At 43.8% G+C, this 17,557-nt stretch overlaps 1 protein-coding gene across 1 annotated transcript in view; it reads left to right on the forward strand.

The window, feature by feature from the left end:
- Positions 1 to 11,600, forward strand: part of setd5 (SET domain containing 5) — a 48,496-nt gene extending 36,896 nt beyond the window's left edge. The window contains exons 15-25 of the mRNA XM_034220729.1: positions 82 to 450; positions 1,671 to 1,931; positions 2,393 to 2,499; positions 2,691 to 2,946; positions 4,807 to 4,863; positions 4,991 to 5,470; positions 5,859 to 5,951; positions 7,883 to 8,139; positions 8,565 to 8,686; positions 8,806 to 8,885; positions 9,265 to 11,600. Of these exons, the coding sequence (XP_034076620.1) occupies positions 82 to 450; positions 1,671 to 1,931; positions 2,393 to 2,499; positions 2,691 to 2,946; positions 4,807 to 4,863; positions 4,991 to 5,470; positions 5,859 to 5,951; positions 7,883 to 8,139; positions 8,565 to 8,686; positions 8,806 to 8,885; positions 9,265 to 9,792 (2,610 nt within the window). The 3' untranslated portion in view covers positions 9,793 to 11,600. The remainder of the gene's footprint in view (positions 1 to 81; positions 451 to 1,670; positions 1,932 to 2,392; positions 2,500 to 2,690; positions 2,947 to 4,806; positions 4,864 to 4,990; positions 5,471 to 5,858; positions 5,952 to 7,882; positions 8,140 to 8,564; positions 8,687 to 8,805; positions 8,886 to 9,264) is intronic.
- Positions 11,601 to 17,557: the final 5,957 nt, after the last annotated feature.

Here is a 17,557-nt window from a genome sequence, read left to right on the forward strand (position 1 = left end):
GACCATCTGTGTGATAATGGTTCGTTGTTTTTTTATGTGTTGATTTCATTTTATTTATTCAATTTGATCATTCTCTATCAGGAAGTGCCATCGATAGAAGAAAAGACCTCATCACCCACCCTGCCAGCTCCCCCCGCCCCCCCTAAGCCTGCACGACCCAACAAGCCTAGGACCAAAAGTCGGATCTCTCGCTACCGGTCCAGTTCCTCCCAGCGTGCCCGGCGGCAGCGCCAGGCTAACGCCCAGCTAGCAGCAGCAGCTGCTGCAGCGGCCGCAGCCGTGGCAGTGACGCCGGCCTCCGCTGACCAGGGAGCCTCTCTGGACGACGAGGCCTCTCAGGGCCCGTACGGGGCTGAGCACGTCCACGGAGAGAGCGGGCTGCATCTACTCGATGGAGACAGTCTGAACTGCATCAATAGAGGCAATCTGCGCTACCCCAAGACCAAGAAGGTGAGAGGACTTTTAGGGTCTTTTCTGTGGTCAATTGAGGATTTCTTCTATCATATATCAGATTTTGTGTATTCCTAGTAAATGCAGGAATTCAAGATATTTGATTGTCTTATAAACAGAATAAGAGGCAATTGCACTGTACAATGAAATAGTTGGATTCAGCTCTCATCAACATCTACAAATAAGAAACTATACATACAGTGGGGCAAAAAAGTATTTAGTCAGCCACCAATTGTGCAAGTTCTCCCACTTAAAAAGATGAGAGAGGCCTGTACTTTTCATCCTAGGTACACCTCAACTACGAGAGACAGAATGAGAAGAAAAAAAACCCAGAAAATCACATTGTCTGATTTTTAAAGAATTTATTTGCAAATGATGGTGGAAAATAAGTATTTGGTCAATAACAAAAGTTCATCTCAATCTTGCGTGGAGCCCCAGATCGAGGGAGATTATCAGTGGTCTTGTATGTCCTCCATTTTCTAATAATTGCTCCCACAGTTGATTTCTTCACACCAAGCTGCTTACCTATTGCAGATTCAGTCTTCCCAGCCTGGTGCAGGTCTGCAATTTTGTTTCTGGTGTCCTTTGACAGCTCTTTGGTCTTGGCCATAGTGGAGTTTGGAGTGTGACTGTTTGAGGTTGTGGACAGGTGTCTTTTATACTGATAACGAGTTCAAACAGGTGCCATTAATACAGTTAACAAGTGGAGGACAGAGGAGGCTCTTAAAGAAGAAGTTACAGATCTGTGAGAGCCAGAAATCTTGTTTGTTTGTAGGTGACCAAATACTTATTTTACCGAGGAATTTACCAATTCATTCATTAAAAATCCTACAATGTGATTTCCTGGATTCTTTCCCCCCATTCTGTCTCTCATAGTTGAAGTGTACCTAGGATGAAAATTACAGGCCTCTCATCTTTTGAAGTGGGAGAACTTGCACAATTAGTGGCTGACTAAATACTTTTTTGCCCCACTGTACATACAAACGTATAAGATCAAAACTAGCATATAAGAACCTTTAAAAATAAAACCTGACATGCTTTATATATATTATCCTGTCCAAGAATATAAGCACATGATTTGCTGCATGATGAATCTAAAAGCAAATCAGTTTTATATAATAGCAGGTTATGGTGTATAAATAATATATGCATTGCAATAAATAGATCTAACAGTATGAATGTAACAGTAGCTAATTATTAAGACTCGTGTCCTTCCTCAGTACCTGGTGACTGAGTGGTTGAATGATAAGGTCCCCGGAGCAGAGAAGGTCCACCAAGACGTGCCTGTCGAGCGCCCGCTGCGGATCACCACTGACCCCACGGTGCTGGCCACCACCCTCAACATGCTGCCCGGCCTCTCCCACTCATCGCTCATCTGCACCGCCCCAAGACACTACGTCCGCTTCGGCTCCCCCTTCAACCCCGAGAGGCGCCGGCCCCGCCCGCTCCAGATGGACGGCACTTATGGCTGCTACAAGAAGGTAAGAGATGCAGAACAGCATTATAGGAAAAGTATAAAAACATATAATCAATGCTGTCTTCTCTAGCTTCTCTCACTTTGAGTGCTAGTTCTACAAGCTTGTCTTACGGTTGTAAAACTATAAAAAATAAATATTTAAACATGAATCCAATGTTTTAATATTTAAATATTACTTTACGCTCATTATTTTTGTTATTTTTGGTTATTTTCAGTTAAAAAATCTGTATTTCTGGTTTGCCAGCATACATTAGATTGTTCATAAAGCGTATATGACCTCTGACTTATGAATACATGTGACTTTAAATCACCTTGTAATATGTTAAAACGCTGTCATTTATTTATAAAAACTCAAGGCTTTCTGAGGCAATGGGTTAATAAATGTGCTGAATATTTTTGAATGTCTTTTGAACAGATGTTTCAGTCTTAGTTTTGAAACCTGACTTTGCTGTTGTGTTGCTGCAGAGGTGGATAAAGCAGGTGGAGGATGAGAGCTGTTCAGCCAGTGTGGAGGACGGTACTGAGTCTACTTCCTCCCAGCAAAGCACCAGTAGCAGATCCACCCCTAACCCCCCTGTCCGGCGGTATGTACACACCCCCATCTGATCACTCATGTACTTGTCAATATCTATAGATCTTAACTAAGAGGGAACTGGGTGCTATAACTTTCTAAAATAAAACATGAAAGTGTTGTTTATTTGTATACCTGACGTTGTGACTAGTAGTTTATTATTTCCTGTTTTTATAAATCCTTGTAATATTTTCAAATATCCTGTTTTGAAATCACAGATGTCAACGCACCGTTTAAGAAGCGCCGCTCCAAGTTCATGGCAGAGAGGACACCCGCCCCCTCGGACCACCCGCTCCGCCCGCTGTCCCCCATCTCTCCCCCGCTTCCAGAGGACTCCCTCCACTCGCAGCTCCTCACCCCCTGTGGCTCCCTGCTCCCTAACGGCCTGGCCTTCTCCCCCATGCCCTCCCTGCCCGCCAGCCGCTGCAACACACCCCTGCAGTTTGAAGTAAGAGAACAGCCACGCCAACACTTTCAGTCACGGCTCATTGAAATGTCCTGGTCAGTCCAGTTTAGTCCCTGTGTTAAAGTCAGCCATCCCGGGGTTTGGCCTGAGCTCCATGACCTCTACAGATGGACCTTTTGGTTGTGGCAATATGGCAGGTCTTTTCTACCTAACAAGCTGATAGTAATGTATAGTAAATAATATGAGAGTCTCTATTTAAAAAGTGAACATGTGTGTCTAAAAGTAGGGTCAGTGATTCAACATCCCATAGACTACAGTCAATGTTTTTAACTATTCCAAATAATATTCGGAGAACATTGTTAATCATTGAAGAAAAACCACTGTGTTAAGACAATTCATGTTTGTTGCTATTAAATCTTCATTTTGGATGAAATACAAGGATGCTGTGAGCGGCTCAACTTCGACACCAACATACCAATGAGATCAATGTTCTGTAACTGAGCAAACAGCAATATTCCCAGTATTAAACCGGCAGGAGTGCAGATCAAATAAAAAGAATAGACTCGCATTTAAGTAAAACAAGGAGGCACATGTTATTAAGACGATAAGGAAAAACAGATAAGAGACTGTAGCTGGCACTGTTTACAGACTGTAAATAAATAGGAAGAAAAAGAAAGCGTAAATGGCTATAGGATATATTGCACACGAGTGTATATTGCACCCAGAGGTCGCGTTAACCGAATATTTTCCGTCAATGGCGGATTTTTTCTAACAATGACGTAAAAATCTGAAAGCAGTCCGTCATTTTGACGAATTAGAACACAACTCGGAACAGCGCCAAAATGTCCTCCAGCGGCCCACATTATATTACATCCTTAGTGGCCAGGTCGACTGAGGGCGATCTACTGTACTGTAGTCTGTAACTGTTATGTAGTCATTCACACCCCTGTCCAGTTGGTGGCGAGTGTGTGTATATTAAGTAGCTATTGTCTAGTCTTGTTTTTGACCTCGTTGATTACCTCGTTGTTTAACCGGCTTTAGCAATCGCAGCTGATCGTCCGAAGCTTTTTTAATAAGCCCAGTAATTGTGATGGTGTGGATAAACCAGGTGAAAAGAGGGATTGATGCGGTGGAGGATGAAGGACAAGCCAGTAAGACTAAAACTGACAGCGTTCAGCCAGCGGCAGAGGGGCAAGCAAGTGGCAAGGAGTTGAAGCGGGAGTACCGGGTTCAGTGGGAGCAAGAGTTTAAGTGGCTGAGGAGGGAGGATGGCAAAATATTCTGCGACATCTGTAGAAAAGCTAAAATGAGTAACGGATTAGTCCGAGGGTGCACGACGATGCAGAAATCAGCGTTCAGGCTACAGCAGGTCAATTGAGTTGTTCTTGTAAATGTTTTGTTCATATTTTGATTGTAATTGTCTCATTTAAAACGATGGCATGGTTCATATTTGCCTGTTTAGGCACAGTGGTCGCGGTGTTTTTAGCGGCCTCTGCCCCCTCTGCTGTGCCGTCAGTGCAGGAACAAATAAATCATTCATGTTCGTGTTGACATGAAAAGTGACCACACGGTCGGTGTCTCTGTTCATCTTTTTGTTTCTCCATGCCCTTAAAAGTTCTGTATGAATCATTACAACATGAGTGAATGAACATTTGCTGCTCAGTACCCACACATACATATTAAATGGGTCATCATTAAAACATGAAAAATAAACTGACGGATAATAATGGATTATGACGGAAATGTTACGATCCTGTCCGTCAAAATGACGGACAACGAAAAAGTCTAACGCAACCACTGATTGCACCACGTTTTATATTTACAGGCAGTGTTAGACTATTTAATATTTAGCAGACATCTTGTGCGTTTAACATTTGTAATAACTTCTGATTTTCTCTCTAGAACATATCCTCCCCTGAGGCCTCACCTGTTTACCGGCCCGAGTCCATCTCTCCTGAGGTACGCTCCCATCTCTCTGCAGCTAACTCCTAGCTGCCGAGGCTAACGGCTAAATACTACTTCCAGCTGCTTGTTTCTCAGCTGTGTCTAATCACTGTGTCCTCTCTCTCTCTCTCTCCACCTGCAGCCGTGTCTCCAGACAGACTTTGACCTCGCTCGGCCTCAGTTCCCGGACCTGTCCCTCCCCTCCAGCCTGGAGAGCCCTGTGGCTGTGACCTCCGATGACTTTTCCCTTCCTGGAGGCCCTTCAGATTCCCAGGGCCAATCATCTGTAGGGGCCTCTTCCCTGAATCCTGCGTCCTGTCCCTCAGACCTTACCTCACAACAAAACAGGGAGCAGGCCTTCAGGACAGAGTTCAACCTCATATACACCTGCTCGCCCCTCAACGCAAACCTGGGGAACCCCGTGGCCCCCGAGCGCCACCTCTCCCAGTCAGAGGGAGGCTTTTCCCCGGCAGAGTCCTTCCACAGCTCTATCAGCGGCCAGGGGCTGCTGGGAGACGCAGGCCCCGGCTCCATGTCCCCCTACGGCGAGTCTCACTACGGGGGGGGCTACCCGGACAGTGGAACGCCTCCTCACACCAGCAACCCACCACAAAAGAAGAAGGCAAGTTCTCAACACGTTAATAAGAATGTGACAAATGTTTTTAAGTCAGGTAGCTTCTCAGCGTTTCATCTGTTCTTCTGCTGCACGAATGACTTTGAGTGTGCAAACTGAAGAGCCAATCATGATGTGCTTCCTGCTCTGTGTTTGCTCGTTGACTCTGTCTTATATATATATATCGATTGGTCCTTATGTCAGGTGGTCAAATCCAAAAAGCAACAGGCAATACAAATATTTAACCATTTTATGTTTATATCTGAAATGATTTCAACTCTGTAGCTTCGACCCTACCCCCCCTCCCTCCCCCTCCTCTCCCTCAGTTCCCTTCCTCCCCCACGCTGCTCCTTGACACTTTTTGCCAAGTCTCTCTTCCACTTTTCTTCCAAGGCAGAGGGCCAACCAGCATACCATTAGTCTGCTGACAGGGAAGCCAGATTACCAGGCTATAGCTGTAAGAAGTGAATACAAGCCAGTACAAAATATGGTGAATATTCTCCCTACGACTACATCTTTAGAAGTGTGCATGTAAATATTGTTTCTTTGCATCTGCATACAGCACCCACCCCATGCCCCTCCCTCTCTCAAATCTACATCGAATTATGAAAATATTTTTAGCAGCAGTCATTATGCCATTTCAGTCAAGTCCATTGAAGTGTTAAGGTTCATCCATCGCCTTGAACACGAGAGGCTGAAGGTTCATGAGTTGTCGTCATGGTGTTGAGATGTCTGCTCCATCTCATCCATGGCTCTATCCAAACCGATCAATGCTCCATCCACGTCTGACACAACTACTCTTACACTGTGGTTCACAGCAAAAACACTTGCAATGGATGTTTTAGCAGTCTTCACTCAAATGTAACATTACACTGAGCTGAAATCTTTATGCAGCTGAACACACACACACACACACACACACACACACACAGTCCTGTAACTGAGGACACAAACCAATGGTTGACTGCATGTGGCCTAGAACTCATCATCGTCAAAGTCTACAATATTTCAATTCTGAATAGCCATGCAGTTACAATTGATTTGCATATATGTTCACCAGCCAAAATAATGAATATACATTTTTCAACTTTACTTTTATGTATATAATCAAATGCTCTGCGACATTTAGACCAGTCAAATAAGTTATTATAAGGTCAGATGTATAGTTGCATTTTAGAAAATGTTGCCCACTATGCATTAAAAGGGCTTAAAATAACTTTAGCCAGAGTTGGGTCATCCAGGCAGCAGACAAATACATTTGAAGTCTTCAAATAAAAACTACGGTCATTACAATTTGAATACCAATGCCAGCCAACTGGTTCTATCAGCTATAATAACCTAGTTCATCCCTCAGTAAATGCTGAGGTGACACTATGTGGCCACATGGCAGATCATTGGATCAGACATGTGGAAAATAATCCAATAGATTTATTATTTCAACTATATTGGGTAAAGCTAAAAGTAAGCGCACTTCAAATGTTTCTAAAGGCCAGGAAAGCTAGTTACCAGGCACATCTGGTCAACATTAAAACAGACCATATGTCAGTAAACTGTGAAGACAATTAATAATGGGCAGTATGGATTCTTCCTCACCATTTGCCCTTTTTTTTCCTCTTCAAAATAAGTGTGATTAACTTGTTTCTACAACTCAAATTGTAACTCTCTATTCTATGTTGTATGGTACTGTAACAGGCAAGTCGTTGGAGATATTTTTACATCAAAACTATAGGTTTGGTTTGATTGACATGGGCGGACATATGCACACTAAATTCATATCTGTGAAACAGCTGGTGAAAAAGCCCTACCAGGGTCCCTCCAGCAGTGTGTCCACTGAAGACGTCAGTGCTCGTCATACCCTGACCTCGCACTCTGCAGTCTGTGTGTAATATTATACACAGACTCAGAAAGATCCATCCATGTCAATATGTGAGGCGATCATCGCATCCCCCTGCCTCTTCATACCCCCCCTCTATTCCAACTTTGTCATGATGACATTAAGCTGGGATGACTGCTCTCATTGTTAACAGTGTAGGTGTGTGTATACGTTGTGTGTTTGTGCTCAAACTATCTGTGGACATTGAAATGAGTGTTTGTGTAGTTGTTGCATCATGGCGTGGTGCATTACAGTTGCCTGCTGTTGCGTCAAAGCTGTATGATACTAACATTCAGAATACACACAGCGACCTGCAGGTGTGTGTGGGACAGAAACAGAGATGCATACAGTGTCATTTCCATGGTGATCCCGCTGTGTTTTCTTTTTCTCATTGAATAGTTGAACAGCAGGTGAGTGCTCTGGTGTGGTGCATGCAGTGTGCCCATCATCAGTTTCATCGGGTGTTTCAGCATCAGTGTGTGTGACTGCAGCTGTGTGTGAAACCTGCACAGCACACCCATTCATCAACCCCCCCTCTGCTGCACCAGGTGTCTCTGCTGGAGTACCGTAAGAGGAAGCAGGGCAGCGGCCGCGACTCGGAGCCCGCCGGCAGCAGCTCGTCTCTGGGTGGGACCCCAACCCGCCCCGGCCTCCACTACAGCCAGGACCCCCCTCATCCCCATCACCAGCACCTGCAGCCCTCCCCACACAGCTCCTTCTCAGCCCCGCAGATGGAGGAACTCAGTCCTCCAGACCAGCAGGGCTCGTCAGGCCCCCCCCGACACCGGGACAGCAACAACCAGTGGTGAGGATTATATATAAATGATATATACATATAGTATCATTTTTTCATTTAGCAGTTATTTATTTGATTTGCTCACCAAGCATCAAATTGAGTTTACAGTTCAGCCTGAAGCTACTCATGACTTAAGTTTCTGAATTTCATACTAAAGGAAACGGTTTCTTACTGTGTGACACATTGGCAGTCAGGGGATTACCTCAGCCCCTCATGGCCCAGGACATCTAATGTAAACCAGCTCAGCATGGCAACATAAAAACAGTTTGGATTATACTTGTACCATTGGCTTTGAATAACTCGGGTGTTTGTCAATGACTAACTCTGGACACCTCTGGACAATGATCTCTGTTTGTAGTGTGTGTGTGATGGGGCTCAGGGTTTGGTCCTGATCAGAGCTGGCAGCTAATCTTTGGATTTGTGTTTATTTCCAGGATGGTGCCCACTGATGTAGAGCGTCTGAGGGAGGGTCAGGGCGTTCTGGAGCGAGTGCTGCGCAGCATTAAGATGGAGCGCGGCTACAAGAGGAGTGAAGGCTCCTCAGAAAAGGAATCTGGTATGATTAGAAACTCACCTGCAGACAAGCTGCGATCACAAAGCCACAACTATGATGTACTAACAATAAAAACAAATAAAAAAAAGATGTTGAGTTGATTCTCCTTTCTGTGTTTTCAGATGCAGATCGATATGAGGTGGGGGCAGTGTCTCCCATGACGAGCCCCCACAGAAACAGCCCCTCTGTGTACTCTCAGCAGGTACGAACATTCAATCAGTGGGGCAAGCATCCACACAATAAGATTATAATAGAAGCAGTTAAATGTAAATATGGAATTAATAAGCATTTTCTGACCTATATATTTACATAAACTCATATGTTTATGAATGTTTTATTATTATTTATTTATTGTACACAGCTTGTGTTTTGTTCAGTTAGTAGACACACCGTTACCTGCAGGTACGGTCTTGATTTGTCCAATGGCATTCATATATTAAGTAACACTATTTCTCATCATTCCCTCGTTTACCAGCATTACATGCACCAGTGTTCCTCAGACTGACTGTGTGTGTGTGTGTGTGTGTGTGTGTGTGTGTGTGTGTGTGTGTGTGTGTGTGTGTGTGTGTGTGTGTGTGTAGTCCTCAGAAAGCCTGCGGCAGACGGACAGCCCCTCCTTCCTCCAGCAGACCTCCAACTTTCCATTCCGGGGTTCCTATAGTCCCTCATCAGGCCAGAGCTTCTACCCCCGCCTCTCCTCCTCTCACCCTCCAGCGTCCCAGGACCACCCTCCCTCCTCCAGTCCCACCTCCTCCTCAGACTGCAGGCTTCCAGCTCTAAACCAGCAGAGCAGCAGCGTGGACGGAGGCTACGGCAGCGGTCACTTAAAAGCGAGCCTTTTGAACAGCAGCTGCCCGGCAGGGACCCCGGGCCCCAGGGCCCACGGGCAGACTAAGATAGACTCGGGCGCCCAGGCCTCCAGGGGGGGGCAGCAGCAGCTGTCTCACACCCTAAAGGCGGGCAGCCCAGGCCAGGCGGGGCAGGCCAGCTCCAGGCTGCTGTCGGCCCCCGGACCCTCACACTACCCACAGCGGGGGCAGAGCCTCAGTCAGTTCCAGCACTCTCCCCTTCAGGGGCCCGGAGTTAGGACACAGTCAGGAAGCTTTTAGGACCTTGTTCAAGTGTGTGTGTATGTGTGAGTGTGTGTGTGAGTGAGTATGAAGCTGAAGCTGCATACCCCCCCAACCCCTGGAGCTGCAGTGAGGTTGGGGCTCTCTGAGTTTGGGGGGGGGGGGGAAATGTACAGACCTAAGAGGAGCAAGGACTTCTATACGAATTCCTCCTTTTATTATTTTCAGTCTTTTCTTTCTTTATTTTCAGAAGAAAACGAATGACCACATTCTGCACAAAGCTAATCACTGACTTTGGACTTCATTGGGAATCGCTGGGAAAGCGATTTAAGACAACACATTCTGAAAAACAACAGAAATCACATGTAACTTGAAATTGTCCCCGGTGTTCCTCATGTGCCGGACTGTGCTAACAGGCTCTCCAATGTCGGGAAGTTCAAACCTCCACACAAATGTCTGTACATAAAAAGTCGTACCTGTCGCCATATGATAAATGCTCAGATACATAACTGAAAGCAAGAGTTGTTTTATTTTTGATTTGGCGAGTGGCCGAGTCTGTGCTGCAGTAAAGATGTTTAATTTGGAAGGGGGGGGGGACATGATGCAAACAGAGAGGACATGTTATTCATCCGTTCTACAGATGCATTAGAGAGGGGGAGGAGGCGACTCCCTGCATGGGATCATTCCATATGATTGTTCTCGCAGCCTTTTCTCTCGAGGTTCTCCGTTGGTTCCAATGTTTTGTTTTGGTTCTCTTCTGTCCTCTCATCCCCACTGGACTGTTTGAGTTGAGGACTGCCGTAGACCTCTGACATTGTACTTGAAACATACCGGTCTTATGATTCATGGTGCTGCATTCTTGTTTTTTCCAATAAATTTGAAATCCAGTTATGTTCCCCACATATGGCTGCATTCATCCTCTCATTGTATCGGTTACATCTCATTTATTTTTCTCCAAGTTCCTATCTATCATACATGGTGTTGGGATGCAGGAAGACATTAGAATAATCTAACTTAATTTCTATATAAAATGTTGGGTTGTTTTTATCCTGCAGATTTCTTTCAATTTATATAATATATATATATACATGTTTTTCTGACCAATCCTTGCATTCCGTGGGACACCAGTGAAGTGATATCTGAGGGAGTGTTAAGGTAAAAAGCTGCTATGTTCTCCTGTGAGAGCTGCTTCCCTCCCATAGAATGCTGTATTTTTCTTTTTCACTGTTGTCCTCACAAACGGACTCGTAACAAAGAGGCGTTCCTCCTGGCACCGTAGTGGGACCTCAGACTCTCCTCCCTCTGACACTTTTATTTTGGACAAGAAGTTAAAAACTGTGTTTGGAAGACTTCAAGGACCGAGACTCCCCCCCCCCCCCCCCCCCTCCTTCACCACCACTACTACACCCACAGCCCACTAACACAGAAGGGTACTCATGTTTCATGAATGTTTGACGGATTGAAAAAATTAAGTTTTGACCCAAAATTAACCAGCACCTTAAAAGACACAACAGGACAATATGTATGACCCTGTGTACTTGTATAGAAAGAAATGTGATATAGACTTGTATGGAGAACATATAGTACACTGAATATATCGCATGATATTCCTTTTTTAGGGTCCGAGTGACCGGCTGTCATACTGAAGGAAGCTGATTATCAGGTCTGATCAAACAGCAGACTCAACATTCTCTTTGTTTGTAAAGACCATCTGTTGCTTTGTTTTATTTTTACACAGATCATAGTAGTAACTATTAAATTGTTCCCCTCCAAAAGGTTTAAGAAGCAAGAGATGTAATGCATTTTGATAATAAAATAATCATGATGGTAATGTATTTTGAAAACTACCATTGTGATGTGTCATTTTAGGGACTCGCTTGTATGTTTTGCACGTCACCCCAATCCAAGTAGGGAGGAAATGCTATTTAGAATTAGTTTTTTAAAATTCATATAGATATCTTACCCAAGTGCATTTTATTTTCCTAGTTTGGGACTACATTGAACAGTCAGTGAGGATGGATACATGTCCCTAATGCTCTAATTGTTAGCACACTGCAAAGCCTGCTTTCAGCCAGCAGGGGCCTCAGTGATGGCCATCAGATGTGTTTATGCTAATGAATCGAGATCATTATGAACAATACAAAGACTAAAGTCTGCATCCTTCAGATATCCATTTAAATGTTAGGGGAGAAACTGATTTGGGGGGGGGGGCGCTCAGTTTGAAGGGAGGAGGAGCTCCGGTACACAGCTTCTGTAGAAGTAAATGGTCCTTGTGGCATTAGGTCATCTGGTAGGCTATATCTGGAGGAGAAAAACACAACGAAGATGTTGTTACATATTGAAATAACATGCGTCAACCACCTGAGTTCAGAGGAGTGAAGTTTGAGAATGTGTGCCGAGTTGTTTGCTGTCTGCAGGTGGAGGTTGGGGGCTTTAATATACTGTTGAGCTAGCCAGAATCTGCAGGTGGGTGCTGAAAGCTGCTGGCAGAGGGTGGAGGTTCTGAGGAGTTATCTCACAGACAGATAAAGGGTGGAGCGGGTCCTGGCAGGTGCTCTTGAGAGGCTGGATTAAAGAGTTAGTCAACAGAGGAGCACTGATAAAAACAAAAATATTTAATCTGTTGTGTGGCGTTTTAAGACTGCTAAACTAAAAGTATACCTAAGCAAAAACTAGACTTCCAAAACTTAAACTTAAAACAAACAAATCAGTATTATCTACAGATTGTATTTGAGCATTTGGGGCTTTGGTTCTCCCAAAACATCCACTTCATAAAGTGAAGGATGGACACAACCAGTGTGAAACGTCATCATGCAAGAACCCTGGAACATCAGCAGCAGGTTTGGAAGGACTAGTACCGGGCCGGAGGCAGAGCGTTGGCGCTTTCGGATTAAATGCTGGAGAATAGAGAACCGCAGTGACGCGTCCTAAAACCCGGAAGTAAGTTAGCATTTTTACCACGTCCGGTGTTAGTACCGTGGCCGTTTCTCAATCTCGAGGATACTTTCTCACTTCTCTTATTTTTCATTTCCTTGGTCTCACCGGAAGTTGATTTGTCTGCGCCATCTTGAGTAGCGTCCCAATGGCCTTATTTTTGTCGGAGGAACGAGGAGCGAGGAGCGATAACGGAGGAGCTATAATCGAGGAACCACCAGACGATGAAATCCTCAGACACTCGCCCCGCCCCCTTACCGTGTATCACTCACTGATTGGACGATGCAGTGCATGCACTGATCTGTTGCTTCTTGACATGAGAGCAGTTTCCCAGCGGAGTGAAGAAAACACATGAACCTCACGGGAGTCACTCCTCAGTTTATACCGTGTTTTGTTTCAATTCATGTTTCATTTAGTTACAAATATGTGATATATGTGAACAACAAAGTGGTCAAAAATCATTTTACTCATTTTTTGGAAACATTTTCTTGATCGCTTTTTTCGTTTTACATTTTCATTTATTGTCATTTCCATTCATGAATGTTAATCTAACTGGGTTTTGATAGATAATATATCTCTTTCTTCTCTCAATTATTTTATTTCTATTGAGCACTCTAATCAATATTAATCCAACTAATGTTCGTTTATACATTTTAAGAATGGCGTTTATCTTTTTTGAGAATGAGTTCTATAATTTTTTTTAAACTAAATAAACTACTCAGTATGAACACTTGTATAGCCCTTATTAAAAACATTTGTTCCTCAAGTTGTAAAAATGTGCTAATAACGTTATTCTGAGAGTTATTTCCCTCTGCATTATGAACGCGCATCTAACCCACGGGACCGCGCCGCCCGGCACGTTCATGTTACGTGTTCAGCACCAGAGTTGGGTGTAACGCGGTACAAAGTAACGCGTTACTGTAATAATATTACTTTTGTTGGTAACGGAGTAGTGTAACGCGTTACTTTTATAATGTAGTAATCACACTACAGTTACTAACATTGCCCCGACACGCGTTACTTCCAGGGTTCGAGTTACGTGGGAGCCAATGGGAGCTGAGCTCCCATAAGGAGGGGCCTGAGCTCCCACGGACCCAGTGAAATCAAACATCTGTGGGGGTCGCTAATATACATTACCAACAACCATTATTTTGATCACAAATAATGCATTTTCAATGTAATGAGTATTATTTACGTTAACGAGGTAAATAGGCAAACAAAACAATGTTTTCCAAAAGAACTACGCATCGTATTCTCTCTTGAATGACAATATGCCTGCACTTCACCTCTAAGGTGCGCAATAAAATATTGCGCAATCTATGCCTGTGAGGCTGTGGGACGCGCGCCCGAAGAATTAACCGTTATATCAACACACATTCAAATATATTGACAAGATACACACATACTACGAGTACCGTAGGCTAGCAGACGATTACCATGCCGCCCAAAAAAAGGTCACTGCCGCCGACGGGGTCTACAAGCCTGGCTAGTTTTGGTTTTCTCACAAAGAAACAGCTTTTGACAACCAAAATGCACCTGCTAGCGTGGCAGCTAGCACTAACCTTGCTGCTACGGAGGATTCTGTCTTTGCTAGCGGACCTGATGCTGTTGAATGTGGGACCACCTGCACACACGTAGAAAGTTCCGAAGCGGAGTGGCATGAGGAGGCAGGAGGTACTGTTACAGAAGGACCACTACTTAACTGGGGACACAATCAGTGGAGATCCTGGAAAGAAAGAAACCCCTGGCTGTTTTCAAAGGAGGGTGGTCTTGGATGCCTCGTCTGTAAGGAAGCCAAGACTCTCTTACTTTCGGAGAAAAAATATGGAACGCATTTGGTGGATGCCTGGCAGGGGCGGTTCTAGGGGGGGGGGGCAGTGCCCCACTAACACTGACCTCTGACCCCCCTGTGGCACCCCTAACAATGAAACATTTTTTTTTTTTTTTTAAATGTATATTTTCTGGTACTCGGTTTGCCAAAAACCGCAGGATTTTGTTGCTGTAATGTGAAATTGTGCAGACACCCTTATGTAAAGTAGAGATGTAACTGTTCATTGCCTTTATTTTTATATAAATATGGTGTTAGTGCAAACATTGCACTATAACCTAAGCTGAAGCTAACAGTAATAACTATAAGATATATCTGAAATAAATAAGTGTACTGAAACAAATACCAATAACTATTGCATTGTTTTCTTATGCGCAATTACTTCATACTGTCTAGTTCTCTTTTTCGTCCTGCATTTATTGTGCCCCCCTCAGAAAATAACTGGCCCCCCAGTGGCCCCCCCCAGTCAAATTGGTCTAGAACCGCCACTGATGCCTGGACCAATGGTACTGTGTGAGTAGCCCTGTGCAGAAGCATTTGCGGACATCTTTTTACATACACCGCGATTTTTTACATATTGCTCATAAACGAGCTGTTGAAAAAGCGGAGCTCAAACTAAAAGAAGTGCTTCCGAAGAAAGTTGCAGAACTGAGCTCCAGCATGTTTAATGAGACTTGGAGTCTGCACCTCCAAGGTGTGCAATACATTATTGCGCAATCTGTGACTGTGTGCGCGCCTGCGCGTGCGTGCACCCGCGCATAAGGTGCATGCGTTAGTTTTAAAGACCCCCATAGAGCTCAGTTTATAACTCGAACCCTGGTTACTTCGTTACTTTTATTAAATAATCACACTCACTGACAGACAAGAGGGGTTTCCGCCGCAGGTTTATATACATGTAGGCCTATGTAATCTGCGCGATTTGCAAGACCACATCTCCACGTGCAGTGCTGCATAAACATGGCTGAGTCTTTTTATCTGTAAACTCCCTCAACGGGGCCGCTCGCTCTCTTTTGTTGATCGCCCTCTCACGGGTGAACAGTTCAATGTCCCGCTTCATTGTAGGAATTCTGTCTCTACCACTTTAGTTTGACCATCTCTGTTACTAAGTTATGGAATACTAAATACATAAGTCATTAGATACCTTACCGTTACTGCGCTCATAAAGAATGATAAGAATAATGCGTCTTGAACTGGTTTCATTAATTAGTGTCTTGACGTTTCACAGACTGTTAGTTTGTTGTGGTAGGCTGGTAGCCTATTTTAGAGCATATAAAAAGAAAGACTTGTGTTATGTCTTCCTCAGAGCCATATAATAGAAGAGTTATGACATCTCCGTTTACTCCAATGGACCACTTTTTTTACAGCAATGGCGGATCGTGGAGCCTCTCAATCGTTCCCCGGAAGTTAGCGCCAAGGCTAGCAGAGCTGTGGAGTTGCAGCATAATAGACCGTTCGTGACGGACTTTTAAAGGTAAGAAGAAGTTTAAAGATTTATATTGCGGATATTATCAGTACATCTGATTCAATTGAACATGTGTATTAAAGGATGTCAGTGGATTATCCCTAAATTAGTAGATTTAGGGAACGTTTACAGATAACAGATCAAGCTAGGATACCGAAGCAAGTTAGCAACACACGTTGAACAGCCTTTTAATTGTAAATTCCGTTCTCTTAATGTCATTTGGTCCAACGTTGTTGAATTAGAGAAGAGGGGCTTCTAAACGGGATTGTATGCGGGGGTGGAGGGAGTTAAATATTAGATAAATATAACTTTGGTGCGTGTAAGAGTGAGTGTTTTTAGCAGAGCCATATTGTGTCCTTGTGATTATGTTGATTATTACCTGTCTGTATAATGTTGCAGCTCAGCTGATTTGGATTGATGGCAAAGGGAGAGGGACTTAAGTGAGAGTGAAAACACAAGGTAAGTTTAATACTACTGTTTTATATAAGTAAACATGTATTATATCACTGTATTATATAAGTAATCTTGTTAGTAACCTACTGTATGGCAGGTGGAGGGGCAGTGATGTTACAGGTGGAGGAGCAAAACTGCAAGACTGCAAACTCACAAGACAGAGAAATCAAAGTTTGTTCTCCAGAGAAGAGGTTGATTTCACTTACATTTTTTCATATTTTCTAAAGATGTGGAAATGGCACAAAAAAAAAACTTGAGAGCTGTAACCAAGACAACTGTAACAACATGAGTAGACAGCCACCAAGGTTTTTCAAGTCCCTCTCTTACTCCATTTTGCCAAACCAAACTTCCAGGTACATGACGGGACACCTTGCTTGTTTTTGTTGTTTGCGCTCCTCTGGCAGGTGGAGGGCAGTGATCCCTTCCCTTCTTCCCTCAATCTTTGAGACTAATGTAAGTAGAAGACATGGCACTGTAAATGTTCGAACATTTAAAAATATTATACCACTTAAAAATAAGAAATATTACTTTTGTTACTAAGAGTTCATACTTATTATACCTGTGTCACCTTTCACACTATCGCTGTGATCATGAGCTATGGGCTTTGTAGATACAGGTCCCGGGGTGAATCGTGGTGCAGGGGCCCTTCTCTTTTTGACCACAGGGCGATGCACGAAGATGGTGGGTATAGCCTCTGCTCTCAGCCTAGTCTTGCCCTTTTTAGTCTTGACAAACTGGTCTGCATCAAAATGTGCCTGCGGAGTGACTTGAGGTTACTTCACACACAGAACAACTCAGTTTTGTCTGCCCACATACATATTCCATAGTGGTTGAATACACAGTATTAGGAAACACTTTATACTTACTGGACATGTTATACTCATTACATACTGTATATACAATATGACTAAGAATGTGAGACAACTTTATAGAAATTCATATCACATATGTTACTGATGCCATTTGTCATACTTTGTTAAACTCACAAATAATAAAGTTCCATAACTTCAGTTGGGAACAAAGACCACACCTTATCTTCCCAAGGCAATTTCCCATCCAATAGGTGTGCTATATAGGTGTGTATAACCCTTTCTCCTGTCTCTGTTACTCCCTCTTTCAGCACAAGA

Source organism: Gymnodraco acuticeps, unplaced genomic scaffold (assembly GCF_902827175.1).
Source record: "Gymnodraco acuticeps unplaced genomic scaffold, fGymAcu1.1, whole genome shotgun sequence".
In the NCBI taxonomy this organism is placed as follows: domain Eukaryota; kingdom Metazoa; phylum Chordata; class Actinopteri; order Perciformes; family Bathydraconidae; genus Gymnodraco; species Gymnodraco acuticeps.